The sequence below is a fragment of the Mesocricetus auratus genome, unplaced genomic scaffold (genome assembly GCF_017639785.1).
Source record: "Mesocricetus auratus isolate SY011 unplaced genomic scaffold, BCM_Maur_2.0 Super-Scaffold_100676, whole genome shotgun sequence".
In the NCBI taxonomy this organism is placed as follows: Eukaryota; Metazoa; Chordata; class Mammalia; order Rodentia; family Cricetidae; genus Mesocricetus; species Mesocricetus auratus.
Window position 1 is genome coordinate 26,484,587 of NW_024429266.1, and position 26,589 is coordinate 26,511,175.

Consider the following 26,589-nt stretch of genomic DNA (forward strand, 5'->3'; position numbering starts at 1 on the left):
AGAATTTCTTGTTGGTATTACAGAAGATAAAGAAGAGCCGGGCGGTGGTGGCGCACACCTTTAATCCCTCGCGAGACAGAGGCAGGCGGATCTCTGTGAGTTAGAGGCCAGGCTGGACCGACAGCCTCCAAAACAATACAGAGAAACCCTGTCTCGTAAAACCAAACCAAACCAAAACAAAACAAAAAAGATAAGAAGAATACAATCCAAGAGACTCCTGTGAAAAGTATGGCAGATTGCAACCATCCAAGTTCTGGAAGGCGGGCAGAGTGGGAAAAAAGAGAGGATTTGCTTTTGTAACTTTTGATGATCATGACACAGTTGATAAAATTGTTGTTCAGAAATACCAACAGTCAATAGGCATAATTGTGAAGTGAAAAGGGCCGTTTCTAAACAAGAGATGCAGTCTGCTGGATCGCAGGGAGGTCTATCAATGGGCATAATTGTGACATGTAAAGGGCCGTTGTGTCATTGGATACCAGAGATACAGTCTGTTGGATCAAGAGAGGTTGGGGAGGTGGGTCCTGCAACTTCGGCTCACTTAGGAAACTTTGGAGCTTATTTTGGTCTTGGTGGAAGAGGAGGCTATGGTAGCAGAGGTGGTGGCAGCAGACAGAGGTAGTTATGGACTTGGAGGTTATGGTGGCAGCAGTAGTAGGAGAGGCCATGGTGGTAGTGGACCAGGGTCTGAAGATGAAGGCGGTGCATGTGGTGATGGAGGAGGATATGGAGGAGGAGACTTTGGTGGCGGGAACTGTGGTGGTGGTAGGAACTACAATGATTTGGGGACTATACTGGACAACAGCAAAGTTATGGATCCAGGAACGATGGCAGTGGTGCAGGGTGCTCACTCAGATAGTCCCTGTGGCGGTGGCTACGGGTCTGGTGGTGGATCTAGTAGCAGAAGGTTTAACAAACAGCAGAAAATGGCTACAGAAGAAAGCAAGGCGTTGTCAGGAAAGCTGGTTACTTTGAGATAGTCATCCCAAATACATTAGAGGAGCTGTGAAAAAAATCAGCCACAGAAGGAACAATGGTCCACAGTTGTAAATGCCACTGCAGCTTAACCAGGAAACCCTTCCTGTTTAGGGTTTGCAAAATGTGCAACTGTTTATTAATGCAGCGTAGTGTCCAAGAGACGTACATTCTGGTGGTCCTTAATCTATTGTAGCCTTTTCTTTTTATCACACCCGGTATATTGCCCTGTAAATTGTAGAAGTGGTGCCAAGAATAAAAAAAAAAAAAAGGAATGTTTAACTTAAAAAAAGAAAGAAAACACATGCAGGTTTAAGCAAGAGAAGCGGTTGCCGTGTGCCTGGTAAAACCTGGGTGGACTCCAGCTGTTGTTATTAAGTAGAAACCATGTGCAGGTTTAAGCATAGGTTTCGTCCCCCTCGGCTCTCTCCTGAGATAGCTATGAGAGCATTTGACACAATACTTTCCCTTTATCTCTCATCGTCCTGGCTCCCTGAGATACTCCCAGGCTTGTCCTTCATGGTGCTCTCCGTACTTTGATACATTCCTCACTTGCTTCAGAAGAGTGGATGCTGCTACATGTTTGAATGAGGCGGGGGATAATGCCTCAAGCAGTGAGAGGCCTGGCCTGCTTGTGGCTCCTGTAGGGAGGTCCTGGAAGGCTTGAGCAGAGGAGTGATGCAATCCTACCCATGTCTTTCAACAAAACCTTCCCGACCTCTCTGTGGAACACCGGCAGTTAGTGGGAAGGGATGGGAGTAAAGACACCAGTTAGGAGGCCATTGACGTCAGCTATGCAAAAGTGCTGGCTTAGACCAAGGCTGTGTAGTACTGTGTCCCTGAGAGATTTAAACTGTTTTAAAGTGGGGAAAATAGCTTTGGAACAGGTGAGGAAAGGGACTCGGGACTCTGGAGCCTGGAACGACCATTTATGTCGAGAGAAGACACAGGAAAGCCAGGCCAGTGGACAGAAATTAGGAGTTTGATTTGGCCATATGTGACAAATGTCAGTTGTGTGTTGTGAGTCATTACTTTTAGGAGATACTTAATAGTCCTGACGTGAGATGAAGTCACAAAAAGGAACATTAAATGCATATGGGTCAGAGGGATTATCCTAGGGCTCTTTAACTTATGGAGATCTGGGAGGCTTGGGAACAGGCAGAGCGATAAGAGAATCCAGGCCAGACTGGAAAATTTAAAGGAGCAAGGATGAACTCTGTCAGATAAGATTCAGAAATTAACCGTTGACTAAGCCTCAGGGAGGTCGTTGCATTCCTTAGCAAGAACATTTTGGTTGGAGGAGCAAGGATGCAAATCTGAATTGGGTTTTTTCATGAGAAAAGAAAGGTAGAAATTAGACACTGGAATTGTCTGGAGTTAGAATTCGTGGTCTGGCTCTAAGAGTTATGTGTTCAAATTAACTGGTGATAAGGTGTCTTGGCATGAAAGGCCACTTACTTTAGTCACCAGCTTTAACTAATTAAATCAGGCCCATCTCACAGACTGCTGGAAACCTCTTAGGTATCTGGCTATGCTTTCTCTGAAAATTCTTGACTAAACTCTGCTGTCTGGCTTTCTTTCTCTTCTCCTCTCCTCTCCTCGTCTCTGTCTCTCTCTGTCTCTCTCTCTGTCTCTGTCTCTCTGTCTCTGTCTCTGTCTCTTTCTCTCTCTCTCTCTCTCTCTCTTTCCTTTTTCTTAAATAGACTGACTGCATAGGCCAGGCTGCTTTCCACTCTTCATTGTCCTGTCTTGGGCTCCAAGTGCTGGGGTCTCAGGCCTGGGTGACCTCACCTGGTTACCCCCAGTTCCACATGCAACATATCAAGGAAAGCGCTCTTCATCTGGACCTGGGGCAAGGCTCTAACATAACAGAAATCCTTGAGGAACTTTGTCTGTGGACTTTAGAGACTGGAATTGGAGTTCTCACCATCTGAAGAAAATGTGTCACCACAGAGTCAGTCACAGTGGCAAGACAGTCCTCCCGCAGTGAGCTGGTTAACTAGTCTCTCTTGTGCTTTGTCATTGGTTCTGAACCCAACTCCCCCAGGGCTGCTTTTCTGTCTGCCCACAATTGCAAGGCACGTCTTTTGTTTGCTTCTAGTCTCAAAGAAAGGCTTATTTTGAGGTTTGGACCACAAATAATAATCCATTGTTCCCTATAATAATAATCCACCCTCTGTGAGTAGAAAAAAAATTTGCCTGATGCAGTGTGGCTATCAGTTTATTTAAAAGAATAGCCAAAGTGCCCATTATATTCTGAGAATAAACATTTGCAAGATGGTTGGGAGGAATGAGGGGTGTTCTTATTCTCCTTGGTGAGAGTCACAGTTAAGCCTTCGGGAGAAAATGACTGTCAGTTCCGTGACAATGCTGATCTGTTACATTCTAAGTAATTGAACACAGCAGGTATTTATTCCAAACTATCTCTTATAAGAATACCTTATTTTGCAGATGTATATTTTTAAGTTAACAGTTTCAGGGCAAATGCACTTAGCCTGTGAAAGTGCCTCTGTTTGAGTGAAGACTTTTACCAAGGCTGCAGCCTCTATCCAGTCCCACAGTTGCCTCTAATTACAGATGGGAGGGGGCATTTTGAAGTTGCAAATAGTAGACAAATTTTAATTAGCATTCCCTGGACTTCGGCAAACGGAACAAACCTGGAGGGTGAAATACAAACCTAAACCAGTGTGTCAGCTCTTTCTAAAGGATTCATGTTCCCAGCACAGGGAAATTTTAAGGGAGGTAAGATTTCACTCACAAAACCAAATACATATTTTTCTGCCTTGAGTATTATTTGTTTGTTTGTTTTAGGATGCTGAGGGGACCGGATCCCATAATGGATGGTTGGGAACCACCCTGTGGTTGCTGGGAATTGAACTCAGGACCTCTGGAAGAGCAGCCAGTGCTCTTAACCTCTGAGTCATCTCTCTAGCCCCTGCCTTGAATCTTTTCTAGGAAGAGTGTCAGTTAAGTAGTAACAAGTATGTCTTAGAATAGTTTAATAACCTTAAATATAAATGGGGGTGAAACTTGATGTATCAGATGAATATAAAAATTGTCCAAAGAAGTAGGAATAAGACTTCATGTTGTTAAAACCTCAAGAAGGCTTTTTCTTCTGCCGGTGTTTCCCATTGCATTCTTTCTTCTGTTGCCATGCTCAAATACCCTGATGAAAGCAACTGAAAAGAGAAAGGGTTTGCAGTGGCTCCCAGGGTCAGGGTACAGCCTGCCTTGGTAAGGAAGTTACGGCAGCAGGGCCTGGAGAGGGCCAGTCACACTGCATCCATACTCCAGAGGCGGAGAGAATGGATGCTAGTCTTTAGTTTGCTTTGTTCTTTTCATGCAGAGCAGGGCCTCAGCCCATGCAGTGGTGTCACCCTCAATTACTCCAGGACTCCCCACCTCAGGTAAGGCTTGTCTCCCAGGACCTATCAAGTTGACAGTAATATCCATCATTCATGACAACATGACATCCTATGACTTAGAAAGACATCAAGGAAGTCTGAGAGATTGTTGCTCAGTGAGAGAAGTCACTCTGAAAAGGCTACCTGTATGACTCTGTGACTCCAGCTATCCGATATTCTGATGAAGACAATAAAATCGAAGACAGCAAAAGGCCAGTGATGGCCAGGACCTGGAGGGCATGCTTTGTCAGTGGCACTTGGGGATGGTTTTTGTTTGTTTGTTGTTTTGTTTTTAGATTTATTTATTTATTTATTATGTGCGCACTGGCCTGCCTGTATATATGCCTGCAGGCCAAAAAAGAGCACCAGATCTCATTACAGGTGGCTGTGAGCCACCATGTAGTTGCTAGAAATTGAATTCAGGACTTCTGGAAGAGCGGTCAGTGCTCTTAATCTCTGAGCCATCTCTCCAACCCTGCATTCAGGGATGTTTAGGGCAGTGAAATGTTATATATGCTGCCTTAGAGAGCGCCGATGCCAGATGTTAGTGATAGAGGGGGATGGAATTTGTGAGAGCTCTACACTTTGCATTCAGGTTTCTGTAAACATGAAGCTGCTTTTGCTGTTTGTTTTTTGCCAATTACTTTTTAAGGTCTGTTTATTTTATTGTCTATGTATGAGTTTTGTCTGCATGTATGTACGTGTATCACATACAGGAGATTGGATCCCCTGGAACTGGAGTAATAGATGGTTGTGAGCCACCACATGGGTGGTTAGAATTGGGCCCAGGTCTTCTTCAAGAGCAAAAAGTCCTTTAAACTGATGAACCATCTTTCCAGCCCCAAAAGTAACTTAACTCCTCCACTTCCCACCCCCCAGGCAGGTTCTTACTGTGTCTCCCTGGTTGGCCTGGAACTCAGTGTAAACCAGGCTATGCTCAGACTCACATGATCTGACGCCTCTGCCTCTGGAGTGCTGGGCTTAAAGACATTTGCCACCACACCAGGTTCATTTGTTAATTAAAAGGAAAAAAAAACTACAGCCAAACTAGTGAAAATTATTTAATTAATAAAAAATAAATAAACCAAGTCTGGTGGTCATTACCTGCAATCCCAACACTGAAGAGGCCAGAATAGGAGGATTCTGAGTTCATGGTCAGCCTGGGTTACATAGTGAGGCTCTGTCTCCAAATAAACAGCAGGCCTCCCAAACAGTTTAAAAAAATAAAAACCTAACAGTGAGCAATCACTCTGGAGAAATCCAGTAACCTTTGTTTCTTTGGTAAATATGCATAGTGGTATTTCTACTAAATTCTGCTCTTAAACTTTGTTCTTTTCGCCGGGCTGGTGGCACACGCCTTTAATCCCAGCACTCTGGAGGCAGAGGCAGGGGGAATCTTTGTGAGTTCGAGGCCAGCCTGGTCTACAGAGCAAGTTCCAGGACAGCCTCCAAAGCAATACAGAGAAACCCTGTCTCAAAAAACAAAAAATCAAATCAAAACAAACAAACAAAACCTTTGTTCTTTTCTCTTTAGTGACAGCCAGAGTGTCAACCTTGGAGGTACATACTCCCAAAGAAATCTTCGTGGTGAATGGGACACAAGGGAAGCTGACGTGCACATTCGATTCTCCCAACACAACTGGATGGTTGACCACAGTCTCCTGGAGCTTCCAGCCAGACGGCACCGACAGTGCAGTGTCGGTGAGAACCACCCTCTCACCCCTCCGTCCTGCCCCTCCTCTGCCTTCTGTGGTCACTGTTTCTCACAGACTGCTCTGTTGCTATCATGTGATCAATGGTCCACTCCTACCATCCATCTCTGAGACGAGACAGACACTTCAAGGCTCTTTCCTCTCTTGCTTCGTAATGTTCCAGGGAAAAGTTTGTGCTGCATCTCATAAATGCAGCTTATTGCCTTGTCTTTTTATTTACTTCTCTTGCCATCACCACCCCACCCCTGTTGCTTCTGACCATCAGATCCCATTTGGAATTACTTCCAAGGCAGCCTCTGCTGGGCCATGTTGACTGTAGTCACATTTTATCCCATAGTTTTCCGGTTTATATTTGCCCCATTTTTTATTTCTGATTATTAGATCTGTCAGTCTGTCTATATCCCACACATGGAGGTATATATAGTCCCTTCTGATATAATGATGCTTTTGATTTTTAACTTGGCTTGTAGTGTGGTTCTTCAATATTTACTGGGACCTTACCATGCCATTGGTATGCAAGGTCTTCAACAACAGTATCTTTGCTCTTGGAGCTGGAGAGATAGCCCAGTGGCTAAGAGCACTTGCTGCTCCTCCTAAGGACCCAAGTGGCGACTTACAACTGCAATTCCAGATCTGATTCCCTCTTCTTACCTCTGAGGACTTCTGTGCACTTGTGGTACACAGACATGAATGCAGGCAAAACACCTCTATACACAAAATGAAACTAAAGGGCACAGGGGACGTGTCTTTGCTCTTACCTGAGAGCCATGAGAAGTGACCCGGCGCGTAGTTGCCAGGGTGATGAGGGACACAACAGAAGGAAACTACTAAGAGGTTGGACAGAAAGTGCATTGGTGGCGTTTTGTTTCCTCCTTGATGCCCTGATGCTATGCTAAAATACTCTGTCAGAAGCACCTTGAAGGAGAAAGGGCTTTATCCTGGCTCACAGTTCACGGCACAGTCATTATGGAAGGAAGCCATCTTGAGGCAGCTCGTCACATCACAGTGACAGCAGGGAAGCAGAGAAGGGCAAGTGCACACACAGCTCCCTTCCTCCTTTTCTACTGTCCAGACCCCAGCCAGGGAATGATGCCATCCACCATTCAGTAAACGTATCTAACACCTGAGCCAGGCGCGGTGGCACACACCTTTAATCCCAGCACGTGGGAAGCAGAAGTGGGGGGGAATCTCTAAATCTGAGGCCAGCCTGGTCTACAGAGTGAGTTCCAGAACAGCCAGAACTAAATAATGTTACTCTATCTCAAAAGCAAACAAACTACAAACAGAATGGCAACTGTTTTTTGGCTGATGAGTTCATGTTGGAAGTTTAGTCCCCTATGCCTTTTTGGAGGTTGTTAGGGTGAGATTAGGTAAAGTGATGAGAGTATCATCCCCATGATGCATTAGTGACTCTAGAAGCAGAGAGTCTTGTCCTAGAACACTTGTTCTATCTTCCCATATGATACCCTCTGCCATGATCTGATCCAACAAAAAGCTCCTCTCTAGCTGTCACCATGGAGTCCCCACAATTCAACCTACTAGTTATAGGTACTCAGTCTAGATGCTGGCTCACCGTATGCCTATGCTATAGTCCTCCTTCTATGAGGGGAGTTGGGGGGAAGGAAGGAAGGAAGGAGGGAAGAAAGGAAGGAAGGAAGGAAGGAAGGAGGGAGGGAGGGAAGGAGGGAAGAAAGGAAGGAAGGAAGGAACGACCCTAACCCTCTCCACCACTCCTCAAGGAACACAGTAACTTCCTGTTAGGTGTGGTTAGATGTGAGTCCCTCATGGTCTCCCCTGGGAAAACACGGACTGACTAGTTACTGAAATCAAAAAAGCTTTTGTTTAGCCCAAGTGGCTTTATGTTAAAATGTGATATCAAAAGCATCAACTCCCAGTGGGAGCAGTGGTGCATGCCTTTAATCTCAGCATTTGGGAGGCAGAGGCAGGTGGATCTTTGAGTTCAAGGCCAGCCTGGTCTACACAGTGAGTTCCAGGACAGCCCAGAGTACACAGAGAAACCCTGTCTCGACCTCCCCCCAAAATGCTGTGTACTCCTTGTTGAAGTTAGTCTCCTGAGGAAAAGCACTGTCTCTAGGTTGAAGCAAAGTCTTGGGTGAACCCACATCCTTCTGCATTTACTAATGGGGAACCTCTAAACATATTATCTGGAAGGACAGAAGATTAATTTATTTAACTTCCTTACTAGGTCTAGTTGGGTATGATTTAAGTAAGACAAGAAATGTAGGATGCCTGTCCTGAGGTTTCTGCCGTTAGAGTAGCTGTGAGAGCAACAGGCGGACTGCAACCCAATGTCTCTAGAGAGTCGGTACAGGGATTCTGCTTCCGTGAGCCGAACGTCAGCGAGGAACATGGCCAGTATTCCATAGACTACAATGGGTCACACGTGTTTCTGTGAGTGTCTAAAAGAAGACCCTCAAATTTGAGGGTTTCTCTTCTGCTTTAGGATGTCAGGGGTTTATTCAATATATAGAGCATAGATATAACCTGAGGTTAAAAATGTCTGTTTTTCTTTTCTGTCCTCCCCCCCCCCAAGGAGTCTCTATGTAGCTCTGGCTGTCCTTAAACTCACTCTATAGACCTCGAACGCACAGAGATCCACCTGCTTCTGCCGCCTAAGCGCTGGGATTAAAGGTGTGTGCCACCACCGTCCAGTTGAACAGCAGATTTCTAAGCCTGTATTTATGCTATAATAAAGTGGTAATGGCTGACTGGGTAATTTAAAGGAACACAGATTTATTTCTTACAGATCCAGCGTCGAAAACTGAAGACCAGTGAACCTGGCATTGGGCTAGGACTTTGCTGTTGTGCCATCCTGCGGTGGAGGCCACAAAGATGAGAGAATAAAGGCCCCTTGCCTGACCGCCACGTGATTTGCTGCTTTCTGTGGGAGTCCTTTTAGAAGGACACCTGCAGCGCAGCATGGCTGTTCCTTACAGATGGCGGGACTCTGCCGTCCAGAGTAGCTCACGTGTTCCTCTTCTCTCTTTGCAGTTCTTACAGATGGCGGGACTCTGCCGTCCAGAGAAGCTCACGTGTTCCTGTTCTCTTTTTGCAGTTCTTCCACTACTCACAAGGACAAGTGTACATCGGGGATTATCCTCCATTTAAAGACCGAGTCACCTGGGCTGGGGACCTTGACAAGAAAGATGCATCCATCAATATAGAAAACATTCAGGCTGTTCATAACGGCACCTATATCTGTGATGTCAAAAATCCTCCTGATATCGTTGTACGGCCTGGGCACATAAGGCTCCATGTGGTGGAAATAGGTACTTCCCACAGTGGTTGATGTGACAGGACACGGTCTCTTTTGTCATGTGTAGCTGGAGAATAAGAGTTATGTCCCAGGGTGCATTTGGAAGGAAATGTTTTGGGAATTTATTTTTGTGGTGTTGGATATCAAACGCTGGCCAAGTACTCTACCACTGAGCCGCATCACTAAGCCGTGCTGGGATAGTTCTTGGCTTCCAGCTGTGCTTCCTGTCTCTGTGGACTCAAGGCTTAGCCTGGCAGAGCGATGGTTGGGAAACTTCTGCTCAGTCAACAGAGCAGGCGGCTATCCCTTTTCACACCTGTGTCTGGAGCCTCGACTTTGATTTCAGGCATATTAGTTGGTTGATGTTAAGTGCAAGAGCGGCCAAATTCACTACAGCTGGATGAAGTGGGCTGTAGGAAAAAGAAATTGGACCTATTTTGATATTGACTAGGATGATATTTTAGTGTCTCTTACAGCAACACAGAAGTTTCTTCCCTAGTTTGAAGATGGGCGGGAATACAAATTCCATTGTCTCCTCTTGAGGCAGCCTGATGCTGGAGATGATTGATGTAAATTCACATCTCCAGGTTTGCTTTGACTGTAGAATGTGGGGGAGGGGTTATGGGTGTAGAAATGCTAGGTCATTTTCAACTGAAATGCCACGGGCATGCCAGTTGTGGGTCATTTGATGCCGCTCTGTGTAAGTTTGGCCACTAAAAGAGGATAGCTAAATAAAATGGTAACTACCAGAAGAAGTTCTTGCTTCCCAAATTAACAAAATTCCATTTCTTCTCTCTGTGCCCCCTTCCCCCCACCTCCCTTGTTCTCTCCTCTAGACAATCTGTTGGTGTTCCTGGTTTGGGTGGTGGTGGGCACCGTTACTGCCGTGGTCCTGGGCCTCACTCTGCTCATCAGCCTGGTTCTGGTTGTACTCTACAGAAGGAAACACGCAAAGCGTAATTACACTGGGTAAGAGCTTCTGCCTGACAGAGAAGGGTTGAAGAGAGGAAGGCAGGCTTTATAAAAACTTACTTTTAGTGGGAAAAGCACCGTGAAGGGTTATCTGCTGTTTGCTTTTCCATCGGGCCCAAGCTGTCCTAGGTGTTGGTGTGAGGAGCAGATGTTAGGGGCTTGCTGTTAGCTGCAGAAAGGATGCTGGGCTCTCTTCTGCAGTTTCCTTCTGAGGCTTGGGGACATGAATTGCTCAGCAGTCAGGGGCTGAGTTTCAGTGCTATCCACTCAGCAATTAGAATTCTTAAGCCACAGACATCACTTACCCAACTTAAGGGTTTAATTTTTCCAAGCATGGTGGCACACGGCTGTAATTCTAGTACTTGGAAAATAGTTGAAGGTCACACTTGGCTACATAGTGGGCTTGAAACCTGCCTGGGCTAATGAGACCTTGTCTCAGAATAACAACGGGGCCTGGCAAGATAGTTCAGCAGGTAAAGATGAATGACCAGAGTTTGATCCCCAAAGCCCATCTGGTAGGAGGGAACTAACTCCTCATGCATTCTCCTTTGACCTCCATTTGCACGCCATGGTATGCAAGCATATGTCTCCCTCACTCCACTCCCGGATTCCTCACACACAAATAAATGTAAAAAAAAAAACTGAAATGAGAAAAGGTTAAAAAAATAGTTTAATCGTAATGCGTTGCTACTACTCTTCTGAGGGACTTCCCTTTGCTCCGGTGTAGAACGCAGCACTGGCCCTCCTAGCCTGGTGTGAGGCACAGCTTCTCTCTGCTGTAGTTTCCACCCCACTACAACCTGACCAGCTCCATCACTTTGCATGTACCTAAAGTGGGGGAGTAAGAGTTAATGTCAAAACATAACAGGAAGAAGGAAGATGTCTCACCAGGGATGTCTGGTGTAGGGCTATGTCTAACTGCAAGACGTTCTCTTTTCCCCACTCCAGCTGGAAAGCTAACCTATATAAGCTATAGCACTCGCGAGGTAAGACTGAGTATGAAGGTTGCATTCATGTTGGTATAGCCTGGACAGCATCACACACATGAGCTAACTTGAGACATCCTAGAGGAACTGTGGTTAGAGAGGGTTGCATGCCCGAATGGCAGGAGCCTCTCTGTGGGCTTTGCTGACCTCGAGATGTTAGGGGTGCTGTGTTTGAACAAGTCTGAGTGCTCTGATTCAGGAGTTACTTGCTTGGAATGTGTCTCTTTTGCTGACTATTGCTCCCTTGCATGGGGTGTGTTTTGTGGTTAAATACAGAGGGATTGATGGTTTTCAACACGAGACTAATCTAATGTAGTAATGCTTCAGACCGTAGTTCTCACTTGGAGTTAATAAAGTGAACAGGAAGATGTTTCTTCGGTCCTGCATGGCATCACGGTTGCTGCTGTTCTAACTTTGGTCATCCCGCCTCCCTCCCCACACACCATTTCCTGCTTTTCTTCCTTGGTGTGCTGGGACTTACTTATCTTCTCTTCTTAAAAAGCAGCTGACATAGAAGACACATTGGCAGTGTAACAGGGCCGGGTCTCCTCTCCTACTCCACTAGACACATGGTAACTGCTCACATTGCCCACTGCTGTTAGTATTGTGTGTATATGTACAGCCCATTCCCATTGGTGACACTAACAAGCCAGCTCAGTGCTAACCCAACAGCTATTATAGTCTGTTCATAGGTGTGCTGTTTGATTGTACTGAAAACATAACATCCTGATGAAGTTAGATTCATCTCGGGGTGTGTGTGTGTGTGTGTGTGTGTGTGTGTGCTCGCGCGCGCGCGCGTGCACGCACCCTTCATGTAAAATATGTGTGTGTGATTTTTATACATGAATTTTATTGCCCATGATTAAGACCTCCTTTGGGTTAGAATAATCAAACAGTTTGGCTTAGGGCATATAGTCTCCCATTCCAGAGAGGGCAGTTTGCAAAGTGCCCAGGATGCTCTGGGCTTAGTAAGGACACTTTTGATGTCCTGTCCAGACTCCTTACTTCTTCAGATGTCAGCACAAACGACACAGCCCTTCTTTTTTTTTTTTTTTTTTTTTCTTTTTTTTGAGACAGGGTTTCTCTGTATTGTTTTGGAGGCTGTCCTGGAACTCGCTCTGTAGACCAGGCTGGCCTCGAACTCACAGAGATCCGCCTGCCTCTGCCTCCCAAGTGCTGGGATTAAAGGCGTGCGCCACCAGCGCCTGGCTTCGACACAGCCCTTATAACCTGCTGCCTATTCAGTTTCCCTCACTCATGAGGTAGCACTTTGTAAACATGTCCCCATGCTTCTCTTGGAGTTCAGTCCACATGACATTCCATGTGGCATTCCATAGTTTCTCCTGGGTCGTGACTTACTGGCTGATTGTGTTTTGAGGTTTTTTTTTTTTTGTTTGGTTGGTTGTGATATTGATAGGGAAACTAAAGAATGGAAGGAGAAGGGTAGGCATAGGGATGACTCTGGATGTGGACCTGAGACTCTCGAAAGTCATCCAGAAGAGGCTTTCCTTCAGTGACGGCTAAAGCACTTGCCCATTAAACCAGAAGAAGCTAATTCTTTAAGCATTTATCCTGAAGCGGTGGATGGCAGGAGGAAAAACAGCACACCACACAGAAACAGTGTGGCTACTTGCCACCCTCAGCAACATGCACGCTGGGTTAGACTGATGCCAGAGCTTCAGGAGGGGAAGATAGTTTTAAGCTGTAGATTTTCTGGAGCCCCACTGTTCTGTTTTCTGTCGTTTTGATTTTATGTATCTGTTGCTTCATTGTGCCGTCACTTGCATCACTATACTTTTGTTCCCATTTATTGTACTTTTTCGTTTTTACATTTGTTCTTTAAATTGTCACTTCATCAGTTGCAGTACATCAGAGCGTTTGTCACCAGTTAAGCAGGCTCCACGGAAGTACCCCTCCAACACAGAGGGCCTAGTAAAGAGTCCGCCTTCCGCCGGATCTCACCAGGTAACAGCTGCTGGCACTGCGCTCTAAGGTTTGGTACGCTTCTTGGGTATGAAGGAGAATATTGTGATATTCTCACTGTAGTAGACATGCAGAGACAGAGGAAGATGGAGGAATTTAAAGGACTGGTCTAAGAAGGCCACAGGAAAATGTGTTGCAAAGAACTGTTCTTAGGAAAGTTTCCCACCAAAGCACCACTAACGTTATTTAAAAGGTATCTCCTTCAGCTCAAGTGCTAGCAGCAAGTGGCTTTGTCAGCTGTAAAACATTCTTAAGTTGCCCAAGAAATTAAAATGTAGTGAACTGTATTCTAAAGAACTCTAAGAATTTGACAGGGAAGAGCTGGGGTGGTACATAGTTTGGTAAAGTTCTTGGAAGAGGAACTGGGTTCAGTCCTCAGAACACACATAAAGAAGAGGGGAAACCAGATGTGGTGACATACACTTGCAGTGACAGTGCTGGAGAGGTAGGGACAGTGGACCCTTTAGGCTTACTGGCCAGCTAGCCTAGCCTAATTGGCAAGTGCCAGGTCCCAAGACTCTGTCTCACTGGGCATGGTGGCTCATGCCTTTAATCCTAGCACTAGAGAGGCAGAAGCAGGTGGATCTCTATGAGTTCAAGGCCAGCCTGGTCTACATAGTGAGTTCCAGGACAGCCAGGGCTACGTTGAAAGATTCTGCCTCAAAAATAAATAAATAAATAAATAATAAGAATTTTAAAAAACCTGGGGTTGGGGGGGACCAGAGAGAGAGACAGAGACCCTGTATCCAAAGGAAAGTGGAAGGTACCTGAGAAACCACATACATACAAGGTAGTCGTTCGCACATATATTTATGCATGCACACACAGAAATCAACAGGGAAAGATAGTGTTCTCAGTATTAATAATAAAACAAGAAATATATTTCATGACCAGCCACAGTGGTCAGGATGCAAAGTACCAGAAAATTTGCTTTCAGGGAAAAGTTATGATATTCTTGGTATTGATAATAAAACAGAAAATGGATTTTCTTTAGAAAAAAACTCAAGGGACTGGAGAGATGGCCAAATGGTTGGGAGCACTTGGCTGCTCTTGCAGAGGACCCTGGTTCAGTTCCCAGAACCCACATGGAAGCTCACAATCATTTATAACTATATTTCCAGGCAATCTAGTACCCTCTCGTGACCACCACAGGCTCCAAACACAGCTATGGTGAACACACACGTGTAGACAAAATACTCAAACACATAGAAACAACATCAAACAGATCTAAAAATGTTTTAATCGAGAGGAAATGCTTATCAGGATAATTTATAGGCTAGATGAGTAAGGACAGGCGCTTGGCTTCTACTTCCTGTGGGAAGCTCTGAAGAGACTCTTTCATTTGGAGTTTAGCACAGGACCCAGCGCCCTGCTTCATGCTGTACTTTTGCTGTGTCGTTTTGAGCCATAACTATGGCTTCATCAAAGCATCACAACTTAGTGCCTGTGGGGTCTGTGTGCAACAGAAATCCTCCTAAGGAGTTTGGCCAATTCTACTTTGCCTTAAAGAGGTAATAACTAAAGGAACTGCATTTCACAAACAGTTAAACGAATACACACACATACACATACATACATACATACATGCATGCATGTATATATTATATATGCTCCATGGGTTTTATATGTGGTGAGGAAACTTACTTCAGTGAGGAAACTGAGGCGTTGTTCTGAATTTCTCAAAGCACACCACACTATTGGAATTAGGGTTCAAACCCAGTCTCCGAGACAGCAGGCATTCTATGGCAGCATCGGGCTCATAACCTGTTCCTGTCCCCGCCCCCCTCTCCCTCCCTGCATTGCCACAGTATACCTCAGTTTGCTGATTTGGGTCCTGACTAGGAATACAACTGTAATAAGTCAGAAGAGTTACACATAGGTTTAATAGCTAAAGAAGCCATGGGGAGGTTTCCCTCTGCCCTTGGGAATGAGGTAGGCATCGCCCTTCTGCTGAAAATGAACTCTTAGTTTCAAACAGTGAAACCTGACTTTCAAGACAATCACACAACACTCTGATCTCTCAAAGAGAAGGGACAGTGCAGGCCCTGTGAATACACCAGTGTGCCACAGCCTAGTGCAGAGAGGGAAAGTGGAAATGGCTGGGCGCAGCTGTGTCACCGAACCGCGGAGGTAGAACTGAGAGTTTTGGGCTGAGTATAGATTTGTGTATCCGTGGTAGAACACTTTCAAGGGCAGAGGAAGAGCTATAGTGCTTGGAGCTCACCAGGAGCTGGGACTAGTTTGTAGAGAAATGGGTTAGCTCTCGTGCTTTGTAGGTGCTTAAATAACCACATAAAGGGTGCTTGACCCATTTTTACAGAGCTTGAAAAGAAGCCTTTAGACTTTCAACTCATCCAGAAGTGATTTCTCTGTAAGCCACAACAGAATGTAACAATCCCCAACAAGTTGGTGCCCAATAGTGTAAAATTCATCATGTCTGGTGCCAGTCAAAACTGACCAGGCATATGGCCAGGTGTGGTAACACATACTTGTAATACCAGTACGTGGGGAGGCTGAGACAGGAGGATTGCCTAAAGACCAAGCTGGACTACACAGAAGCCCTGCTTCTTCAAAGAGGGCTAAGGGAAACAAACGAATCAGATAAGAAGCAGGTAACTAGTGCTCGCTGTGGCAGCACATGTACTAAAATTGGAACGATACAGAGAAGATTAGCCTGGCCCCTGCACAAGGTTGACATGCAAATTTGTGAAGTGTTCCATTGAGGGGGCAGGTAACTAAAAGAAATCAGCAGTTAAAAACCAACTATCCACTGGGGGCTGGAGAGAGGGCTCAGCAGTTAAGAGCGCTTGCTACATTTGCAAAGGATCCAGGTTTGGTTCCTAGCTCCCACAGAGTGACTCACAATTATCTATAACTCCAATACTAGGACACCCCCTTCTGGCTTCCTTGGGCACCAGGCACACATGGTGTACATACATATGTGCAAGCAAACCTTCATACACATAGAACATAGAGGGGAGATGGACAACACAGATTAGCAATGGATACTATTCAAAATGAGGTTTGCCAAAAACAACAACAAAACTAGCATTTTCCATTTAATTTTTTTGGGGGGCTGCCTTTGACTGAAATCATGGGAAGCAAACCTCGGAATGAAAAGGGACAGTAACCAGGCAAAGGTGAACACACCTTTAATCCCAGCACTCAGAAGGCAGAGACAGATGGATCTCTGAGTTCGAGGAGACCCAGGACTGTTACACAGGGAAACCTTGTCCCAAAACAACAACAAAAACCCAACCCCCAAAAGGGACTGTAGTAAACTCAACCACATTAATTACATTGGTTATCAATATTCAGAACACTCCAAGTCAGAGGGGTAGCGATCTCAATGGCACAGAGTATACTTTTTAGTACTGCGCAAAACCCTAGATTAAGTTTCCAAGATAGAAGACAGGTAGATGATAGACAGACAGACAAGTCATGTTAATGCTTTTTAAAAGTTAGAATTAGGTTTCTGCCTTGCCTGTCTGTGGAATCTGTAAATCCATTGACAGTAGGTACAACACTGTGAAATGGCATCGAATGATTTGTGATTTATTGGGAAGGGTTTTTTGTTTTGTTGTTGTTTTAATGATTGTTTCCAATTGTGCTAGTTCACAATGGAGGCTTCTTTGCTAGGGTTCAACATTGACTCCACATAGTCCTCAGTTCTCACAGTCCTTAGACACTAGCCATCCTGATGGATGCTTTGTTCACCTCAGCACTCCCTTGAGATAATGTGTCTGCGGTACCTCCCTCTCAGGCAGCTGCTCCCGAGAGTCCCGAGAGCACCTCCGTGTAACATGAAAAATAAAAGATCCAGAGACTGATATTGGGGTTCAAGCTACAAGCTGAAGATCAGAAAAGCAAAGCAGCTGGCCACTAGCTCTTACTCTACCTCAGACTGAAAGGCGATCCTGGTTCCACCAAACCTCAGACTGCTGCCTCTCCTCAGCGTGGCTGGAGAATCCTGAGACTTCAATGTCTTCCTATCCTCAATGTGGCTGGAGAGTGAATGCCAGCTCTGAGACCTTGCTCCTGTCTTATATACCTCCCTAATGCCGGGATTAAAGGCATGAGCTCTGTTGTTCTTCACTATTGTGTAGGCCATGGTGGCCTTGAACTAACAGAGATCCGTCTACCTCTTAATCCTGAGTCCTGAGTCCTGGGATTAAAGGTGCGTGCCACCACCACCTGACCTCTATAGCTTGTGGCTGACTTTGCTTTCTGAATCCTCAGGCAAGCTTTAATAAATTGTAAACAGTATATCACCACACCTCCATGTTTGAGGGTACTTTGTGTTCACCTTGTGTTCATTCAGGGCCGCAATATTGTCACTGAGAGATAAAAGTTCAAGGATACACTCTACTCATCGTCTGCATAGCTTTTTTTTTTTTTTTCAGGTTTGGTTGAGACAGGGTCTTGCCATGAGTAGCCCAGGCTGACCTTGTACTTTAAGCAATTCTGTCTCAGACTCCTAAGTGCTAGGATTACAGGATCACCACTGTGACTCATTTCAAACCCTTCTCTCTCAGGCTTTGGCATCATGTAAAAATGAGTAAAAGGAAGAAACTTCAGGTCTTCTCATGTGCAGCATCTATTACGAAATGAGACATTTGCCAGAAGCCCCCACAGACTTTTTCCCTAGCCCCTCAGGTCAAGAGTGGGTCACTTCTAGTCACCTGCAAGGGTCAGTAATTGTGACTGGCCGAGGTAGCATCTTGACTCACACTAGGGACTCAAATGAAGTCCATAGCCTCAGCAAAAATGCTGGTGAATAGCAGACACACAGGAAGAAGGCTCTGCCAGTGCAGTGGGAGGCAGGATGGGCTTGGGAATCGAGTTAGGCTGGCTCTGGTTAGAGTGCAGGGCACCATAGCATGGGAGGAAAGATGCAAGAAACTTCCCTTTATGAAGCTTCGTTTTTATCACAACTGGTTTAAGGTGATTCATATGGATATGAACATTGGAGGAGCTGGTTTTCTGGATCCTTTTCCGGAAGGAGTCAATACTTGGCATGCAAAAGACAAGTATCTGGAGAACAGCAATTCGATGGAGATCTCCATATGTATATCTCATGCAGCTTCCGTCCATTTAGTCTTCATGGGGTCCTGCATGATGTATCACTTTACCACACTGCTTCACTCTGAAGGCTTATTTGTGTTGAGTCACTCAAGCGACACTAGCAAAGCTGTCCTTCTGATGTAGATCCGTCCGGTTCTAAGACGTGCAAATTCTTCCCTGCCAGACCAATTCTTCTCAACTCTCCCAATAGTCAGAACTGATCTTGTTTGTCTCAGAGTCAGAACACACGGTGTTTCACTTTTGTGTTTGGCTTTTAAAACACGGTGAAGTAAATCCTGGAAATAGTGTTTTGGCCGCAGCCAGTGATCACATGAAGGCAGGTCCCCCTCAGGCCAGCAGTCCAGTGAGCACGTGGTGAAGGCAGGTTTTGTAGCGATCTTGCCTATACCGGTGGCCACACCTCCTTTGGGTGTGGTTCCAGGCAGCCGGAAGCGGAAGGCATAAGGCGTGGTCTCGGTTGTTCCGCTCTTTTTCTTGGGTCAGCCAATCCAGTAAAAGGGCAGAGAAGCGCTCTGGCGGTTGTTTGTATTTTGCTGTGTTAAGTGTTCTCCAAAAAAACACCCATTTATCATTTATCTTGGGTCTAGTGAAATTTTTACACCCTCGCCTTCAAGGTGTTCCCTCTCAGGTCAGCAGTCGGTGAACATGTGGTGAAGGCCGGTGTTCCCCCTCAGGGAGTGCTGAGGGGTTGAAAGCGAGTATTTTCAGGCTGTGAAGTCGACACACATGGGTGGGTGGCTGAGTTCAAAGCCAGCCTGGTCTACATAGCAAGTTCCAGGCCAGCCAAGGTTACAAGAGTGAGATCCTGGATTCAAAAAAGGGAGTCATAACATGTCCGAGGGATCAGAGTCAAATTACTTAACAATGCCGAGTCTCAGGTACCCTGTAAGGACTGCTAAGTGGACTCACTGCTGTGCAGAGACTTCTAGAAGAATTCTTTTTTTGGACCTTCCACCTTCAGCAGCATGTTCTAGTATTAAGCTGAATTTCACAGAGGTAGAATTCAGAGCTGATTGCCTCTCTAGCTAAACTCGTTCAACTAGAAGAATAGACCTCCTTGGGCATAAGGCTTCTTGAAAAATTTTTTTTGAAACAGGGTCCCTCTGTAGCTCAAGCTGGCCCTGAACTCACAGAAACCCACCTGCCTCTGGTTCCCAAGTGCTGGGATCAAAGGCGAGCACCACCACACCTAACTTCTCGAGACATTTTTATTTTTATTTTATTTATTTATTTATTTATATTTTATTTATTTTATTTTTTTGGTTTTTCAAGACAGGGTTTCTCTGTAGCTTTGGAGGCTGTCCTGGAACTCACTTTGTAGACCAGGCTGGCCTCGAACTCACAGAGATCCGCCTGTTTCTGCCTCCCGAGTGCTGGGATCAAAGGCGAGCACCACCACACCTAACTTCTTGAGACATTTTTAAAGGCAGCCACACAAAATTCACTTGTTTTGTAGTAGCTGTTGTGGGGGAAGTTAGAGGGTGACTGTTGGCTTGTGTGGTAAAGCAGCTAGGCTACTGTGGGTTCGGAAGCTGCTCCTTTTCTTCTCTGTCCTTACTGACCCTCAAGTGGCTCTCTAAGAAGCATTTGTTTCCCTGTATTCTCCCGAAGTCCAAAAGGTCTCCTGGTTGTCAAAATGAAGGTCCTGAGGCATGCTCCACAGTCCCCAGTATGCATCACCTTTTAGTAGCTCCAAAACCAGGCGTCTGCAACCTGTTCTAGATGGAGCTGACCCCTTAACCATGCCCCCACATCTTCTGCATTATTTTATCCATCCCTTCATCTGGCCTGGCCCTTCTAGGTGATTGGGTAACATAGACGCTGAGTTGTGCATGTTCTTTTCTAAGGGAAAGAAGGAATGGACTAACTAGGTGCTGGTAGGCAACTGTTCTTCAGTCTGTTTCATTCATTGCCTTCCCAGGCAATCTCAACATGAAACACCATACTGTCTCACATGAAATACTTCCTGGGATGTTAACATTTACTGACTGGTGCAGATGGGTCTGTGTGTTTTAGTCTCCTGCTCACACAGTGTCACTTATCGGTTGCTGTGCAACAGTCAGGCAGACGCTCTGCCTTTGGTTTACTGGGCCAGTTATCTCAGTGTCTTTAGAGTATACCTGTGTGACTCGATGCTGGTGGTCACAGCAGCATCCGTGGGGCGGGCACTGTCCAGCAATAGCTTATCCACAGGTACCACTCCAGTCTCATCATCAGAGCTTATTCAGAGTGTGCCCGATGCCACCACATCGCCATCTGCTAGTCTGCGCAGAGTACCTCAGGGATTCTGAGAGTGGCTTTGCCCAAGTCCAGATAGGTCTGGTGACTGACTGGTCTTACTACTACTGAGCTACCATTGCACAGCCCTGCACCTGGGCCTATCTTCTCTGTGGAAGTCAGAATCCTGAACCCTGCAGGATCTCAGCTTACACACGGGAAGGGGGCACAGGTTAGGCTCCTGGCTTCTGAGGGTTTGGCTCCTGCTCTTGCTGTCTTATTGTAGTAAAAAGCTGAAGTACACCATTGGACTTCTCAAAATTCTCTGGACTGAGAGAAGACCTGATTTTGGGTCATACTGCATTTTTTCTCTTTAAACCAGAGCTGTTTTGTTATCTTTATTTACAATTTTACAGGTTTAGAAGGAATTGGGAAAGTCATAAATGTGAACTGCCCCATGGCAGTTGAATCATTAGCCTCTGTCCAGATTTGTCTCCCTAGAGTCAGGCATCCCCTTGGCTCCCAGAAGCCCAGCCTCTCTTGCTCTCCTGAACTGGACTCTTGATAGCCATCTTGGACTTTGTCTGCTTCCCTGATGCTGAGGTGGGAGGGGAGAACTTGTAGAATTTTTCTTTATATTTCTTAGATTGTGATTTTTTTAAATGAACTTGGAAGGACAGTTAACTGGTATTGGACTTCAGGGAAGCAATCTGGTAATGCAGGTCAGTGGCAGAGGGCATCCCCAGCCTGTCCACGACCCAAGGACCGGTCCCCAACACCATAGGAAGGAGGGTACACATAGCAGCAAACCTGGTAGAGTCAAGCTGAAAGGGCTATGTCGTATTTATATTGAATATTTCAAATGTTTTGAGGATATATATGTATAAAGTGACCAGCACAAATTAATTATGTGGATGACATAATTTTCTATCAGAATGATTCTGAAAATCAAGATCTCAGTGCTCCCTTGGGTGGGTCAAGGGGTCAGTCTAGTCTTTATGCCTAGTCCCAGTTACAAAGGCTGATGAGTGCTTTGACAGCTGGTAAAATAAGGGACATTGCCAAGAACGAATGTAATATTTTTATAGAAATGTCTAAGTATACACCAAACCAAAGGGAATAACAGAACTAATGTTCACATACCAGCTTTGGTGGCTTCAGGGGATGCCCACTCTGGCTTTAAGTCAATCCTAAACATCATCATAAGAAACCTTGACTCTTTGAAAACCCAGAATATGAGTATAATGATTGTTTCTGTTTCTGGAGCTTAGGAACCATGGGGTTTTTTTCTAGACCTCTAATTTGGCTTCTCTTCTCCAGGGCCCAGTCATATACGCACAGTTAGACCACTCTGGCGGGCATCACAGTGGCAAGATTAATAAGTCGGAATCTGTAGTGTATGCGGACATCCGGAAAGACTAAGAGAAGACCCCAAACATATATTAAGCAAGAAACGAATCCAAACTGAACTCTTGTGCAGAAAATGCCCGTAACCACGTGTGGCCTTGACTCAAGAAAGGACAAGCACATGTATACTCAGAAGAAAATGTGTATAAAGGATATGTATAGTCTATTTAATCTTTGACGTGAGAGGCCAGTGATGCATGAAGAAATGGTATGAGTCTACGTAAGTGTAAATTGTCTTGCTGTTTCTGTGTATTCTTTCAGAGTCATTTCTAATTGGAAAGTTTCAGAAGCATCCCAGTTACCAAGTGATATGGTTTCCCTTATTGGAGACTTCACAGAACTGTTAGTACTTCCAACAGACGTGGCCTTTTCATCTAAGGGCTCAACCAGTCTTAGCATTTCTTGTTGTTAGAGATGTTCAGTGGAAGTGAGTCTCACAGTATCAGAACCATTTCTCCAGTGCTAGCTGACACACACCATGCCTTAGCCATGCCACCTGAAGATAGTTTGAGGATTTTTTATTGGTGCTGTTCTAAAATATGAGAGCATTTTCAGCTTGAGCTTGTCCTCACCATCCTTCAGTGGATACTAAGGTCTCACTGACAGGCTTTTGTCACTGTGCAGATAGCACAGCTGACCGAGGGTATGCGTGGTTAAAAGGGTACAGACTGCAGAGCCCAAGGATGACGTTAACATGGGAAAGACTTCATTTTTCTTCTCAGCAATTGTGTGAACAAACTGCATATTCCAGACACCTCTGACAGGTGCTTTACTGGCTCCTTGCTGAGCTGAGACAAAATTATATATATATATATATATATATATATATATATATATATATTTATATATATATGATGCTGGTGTTCACTGGCCTTTGTATGACCTCCCTGCCCAGTCAGAACCAGATCAGCCAGCCCAAGCCAACCTCCCCTAGGCTGGAGCAGTTCACCACTAGCATCCTGGGGCTGAATCTGCAGCCTGATTCCTGCTGCTTGCACGATGAGGCACAAACTTCACATCCTAACTCCCCATACCATCTCCTTTGGAGTATGTCTATTTCCTGTAACTCTGCATTCTGGGGTCTGGCTACAGATAACAGTGAGGTCACATCCAGATGGCAGCGCTGCCCTTCCTATGTCCTCTGACCTGAAGGAGGAGGTATCCTAAAACTTACATGAGAATTGTGAGGGGACACCTAAAAGGAATGGCTTACAGATTAAACTTCCTGTCTGTGTTTTCTCAATGGAAATGTATCCAGCTAGGGAGAAATATTGAGCTCATTGTTACTTTTTGATATTTTCATTTTGTACTTTTGTGAATACTTTAATACATTTTTTTTCAGTTTCTGAATGGTGTCTGCTTGTTTTTAATAGAGAGAAAGAGAGAGAGAGAGAGAGAGAGAGAGAGAGAGAGAGAGAGAGAGAGAGAGAGAGAGAGAGAAGCCTTTTCATTTGTACCAACACAGCCGCACCAGCCATTGTCCTGTATGTACCACCTGTGTACCTACTTGAGGGTCTCTGTGCCGCTGTTCCCAAGGCCTGTTTCTGCAGGTGTTTCAGTGTGGCGTCTTCTCCAACTCCTGAGTCTATGTCCAGAGGTCCCCTTACAGAGATTTCCATCATCTACACTTCTCTCAAGGGAGAACTCAGGGTTGCTGGCTTCCTCCTCCTGCGGCCAGGGCTCTGGCTTCTCAGCTACACAGGCGACATGCCAACCCCATCCTCAGGCTCTCACAGAGACCTGGGTCCATGGAGCTACGCTAGGCTAAGAGGGCCCTCTGGGATTTGTTCTGAAAGCAGTGGGGTGGCCTTGATGCCAGCTGGATCTCAGACCCAACCCTGACCTATTTAGGGCAGGTGAGCTTTTACAGAGGAGGAGCCTGGCCACTGGGGCACTGTCGAAATGGTGGCAGGGACTTAGCCGAGCTCTTCTGTGATGAACTTGCTTCCTGGAGAGTCAAGACTGTGATACTCTTACAAAATTTGAACATGCGTAAAAGAAGAGTAAAAGCAGTCCCCCTAGTCCTCCAGGGGTGATGGTACACATCTGTCTCCCCAACACTTGGGAGGTTGAGGCAGGAGGATCAGGAATTGGACTATGTAAAAAAAAATCTCAAAAATATAAACAAAACCCACATGAAGCCAGATCAGAACTCTAAGGGTAGCAGGTGCACACACGGTATACATATATACATGCAGGCAAAAGCTAATACATATTAAATAAATCTGAAAATTAAAACTTATGAACACAGGGAAGGTTAACATGTGAGAGTAAAGAATAATGGCACATGCATAAAAATGCCATGCGTGAAACCCATTATTACTATGTTAAACTAAAAAAGTTAATTAAAAATGTGAAGCCAGATGGTGGTGGTGCACACCCTTAATCCCAGCATTAGTAGGCAGAGGCAGGGAAATCTCTGAGTTCAAGGGCCAGCCTGGTCTGCAGAGTGAATTCCAGGACAGTCAGGGCTACACAGAGAGAGTGGCACCACCCGTATGTAACAACATCGTCTTGCCATGTTGAATTAAAACATTACTTCTGTGAGAGCAAGCACATGCTACCTTGTTAAGTGTGAGTCAGAGAACTTGGTAAAGTCAGTCCTCTTTCAACCACATGGGTCCTGCAGAACAAGCCTCTAAGCCATCTCACTGGCCAAACATCAACACTTTGGAAGATGCACTCTGAAAGCCAGGGCCTTGGCTGTATCTAACTCCTAGCATGTAATCATATTTCCTTTGTTGTGAAAATGGCATTTTTACAAGTGGTTTCTTCGAGTTAGGGTCCAAACGTGTCCTAGGAAAGATCTGTGAGTAGGGGATGAGGGGGTCATGATGCTCTTGCAGTTTCGCTTGTGCCAGCGAAGCTTTGTGTCAGGAAGGAAGCCGGCCATCAGCCAGTCACTCGTGCACACTGGACTTCTCTGCTACATGCTATGGTATTTTAAGTCACTTCTAGGCTTGCAGACATTTCAGGCTGTTCCCTGTTGTTGATCTTACTAGTTAGTAATTCTGTGCTTATTTGTCCTTATGAACTGTTAAAGAAAAAAACTGCCAAACGTAAACAGTTTCCAGCCAGAGGGAGCACAGCCCAGGGTCAGACCAACCCTTCTGGCCCTTGGAAATGGGACCTAACTTCGGAGAGTGTCAGCAGGGGGTTCCTGAGGCCCCCTCCCTCCTCACATCCTTCCTAAACCCTTCGGGAGCTGACAGGAAAGCCTGACTTTGTGGGTTGGAAGAAAAACATTTGGGAGTAGAAGGCAGGAGGGAGCTTGGGATCAACAGGAGACCGGGTGCTGGCGGGGTGTGTTCACCAGGAGGGAAGCACAGACCTTTCAGCCTCAAAGGGGCCCCTGGGGACCTGCTGCTTCCAGCTTCCATTTCCTCCAGCAAACAGGATGTGAAACCTTATTGTCCTTTCTTGGCTCTGGCATCCGGTTCTTTGCTGTGGGCTTTGTGGTGTGGCCTTTAGTGTCCCAACCTTTAAGGGCAGGTTGGTTCTTCGTTTTTTTTGTTTTGTTTTAAGCCTTGCTAAATCTGGTGCAAAAAGTCAGACATGTTTAATGTTCCCACACTTGCTTTTGCTTCTTGCCATCAGAGCTGTGTGGCTGCCACACTGTGGTGGACAGCTCTGCCTTTGAGGTGTCAGACACCGCACCTGAACCCTGGCTCTGCTTGGGTGTGGGGAGCAAAGCCAAAGAGAAGCTGGCTTTGGGGTGGAGCTTTCTCTCCAAGGAGACTGAATTTTGAATGCAGACCATATTCTTGCCTCTTTCTCTGCCTTGGAACATTTTAAAAAAGATCTTTAAGTTACATTTTATTAGTGTGTGTGTGTGTGTGTGTGCATATACATGCATGCATATACCATAGTGCAAATGTGGAGGTCCATTCTCTCATTCCACCATGTTGCACCAGGAGTTGCATTGAGGACTCACTTGGGTCTGGTGACAAGAGCCTTTACCCACTAGGCTATCTCACCAACCCTTGAAGGTCATAACACTTTTTTCTTAAGTTAGCTTTTAAACACTCATTAATGTTTAGAGCATGTGTATGTCGGGAAGTGGCACATGCACGTGAACACAGGTGCACGTGAGAACAGGAAGCAGAGGGCACCTCAGCTCTCCCGTGTAACTGAGTCACTGCTGATTGGTAGTGAGCTCTGTGACGTGGGTGCTGGGAACTGAACTCCAGTCCTGCGTAAGGCAGTGTACTTTCTTAACTGCTGAGCCCACAAATTTTCTTTTACCTAGACGGAATAAATTTTATATTCTTTCTGTAGACAGTCTTCCGGAATGTTCAGTAGACCCATAAGACTATAGAACATTTAGAAAACTCTGACCTCATTCTTGCTGGCCTAGCAGGACCCCAGAGGCGTGTTTATAATGTATCTGGATGTGCCTGGTGGCTTCCTCAAGGACATTGCACTGGCAGAGGGAGGACATCCTGAAAGCTTGTTGGAGGATCTTGGTCCCAAGAATGCAGAGCACCCATGCGACACATGGTTATTGGCAGCTACCAGGCACCACACTGCTGCTTCTGCCAGAAATGGCAAACAGATCTCATGTCACTAAA

At 45.5% G+C, this 26,589-nt stretch overlaps 1 protein-coding gene and 1 non-coding gene across 4 annotated transcripts in view; both read left to right on the plus strand.

Moving 5' to 3' along the window:
• Mpzl1 (myelin protein zero like 1) overlaps positions 1-23,364 on the plus strand; it is a 41,678-nt gene extending 18,314 nt beyond the window's left edge. The window contains exons 2-6 of one of the 3 annotated variants that reach the window (XM_040737719.1): positions 5,914-6,080; positions 9,168-9,381; positions 10,205-10,337; positions 13,186-13,291; positions 17,073-17,228. In XM_040737719.1, the coding sequence (XP_040593653.1) occupies positions 5,914-6,080; positions 9,168-9,381; positions 10,205-10,337; positions 13,186-13,291; positions 17,073-17,111 (659 nt within the window). In that variant the 3' untranslated portion in view covers positions 17,112-17,228. Of the gene's footprint in view, positions 1-5,913; positions 6,081-9,167; positions 9,382-10,204; positions 10,338-13,185; positions 13,292-17,072; positions 17,229-21,931 lie in introns of those variants that run through there. The other 2 variants (XM_040737718.1, XM_005071388.4) reach the window with 2 other exon arrangements.
• LOC121137295 lies at positions 15,929-16,030 on the plus strand. The gene has a single exon (XR_005874557.1). It is a non-coding gene; the product is annotated as a U6 spliceosomal RNA (small nuclear RNA).
• Positions 23,365-26,589: the final 3,225 nt, after the last annotated feature.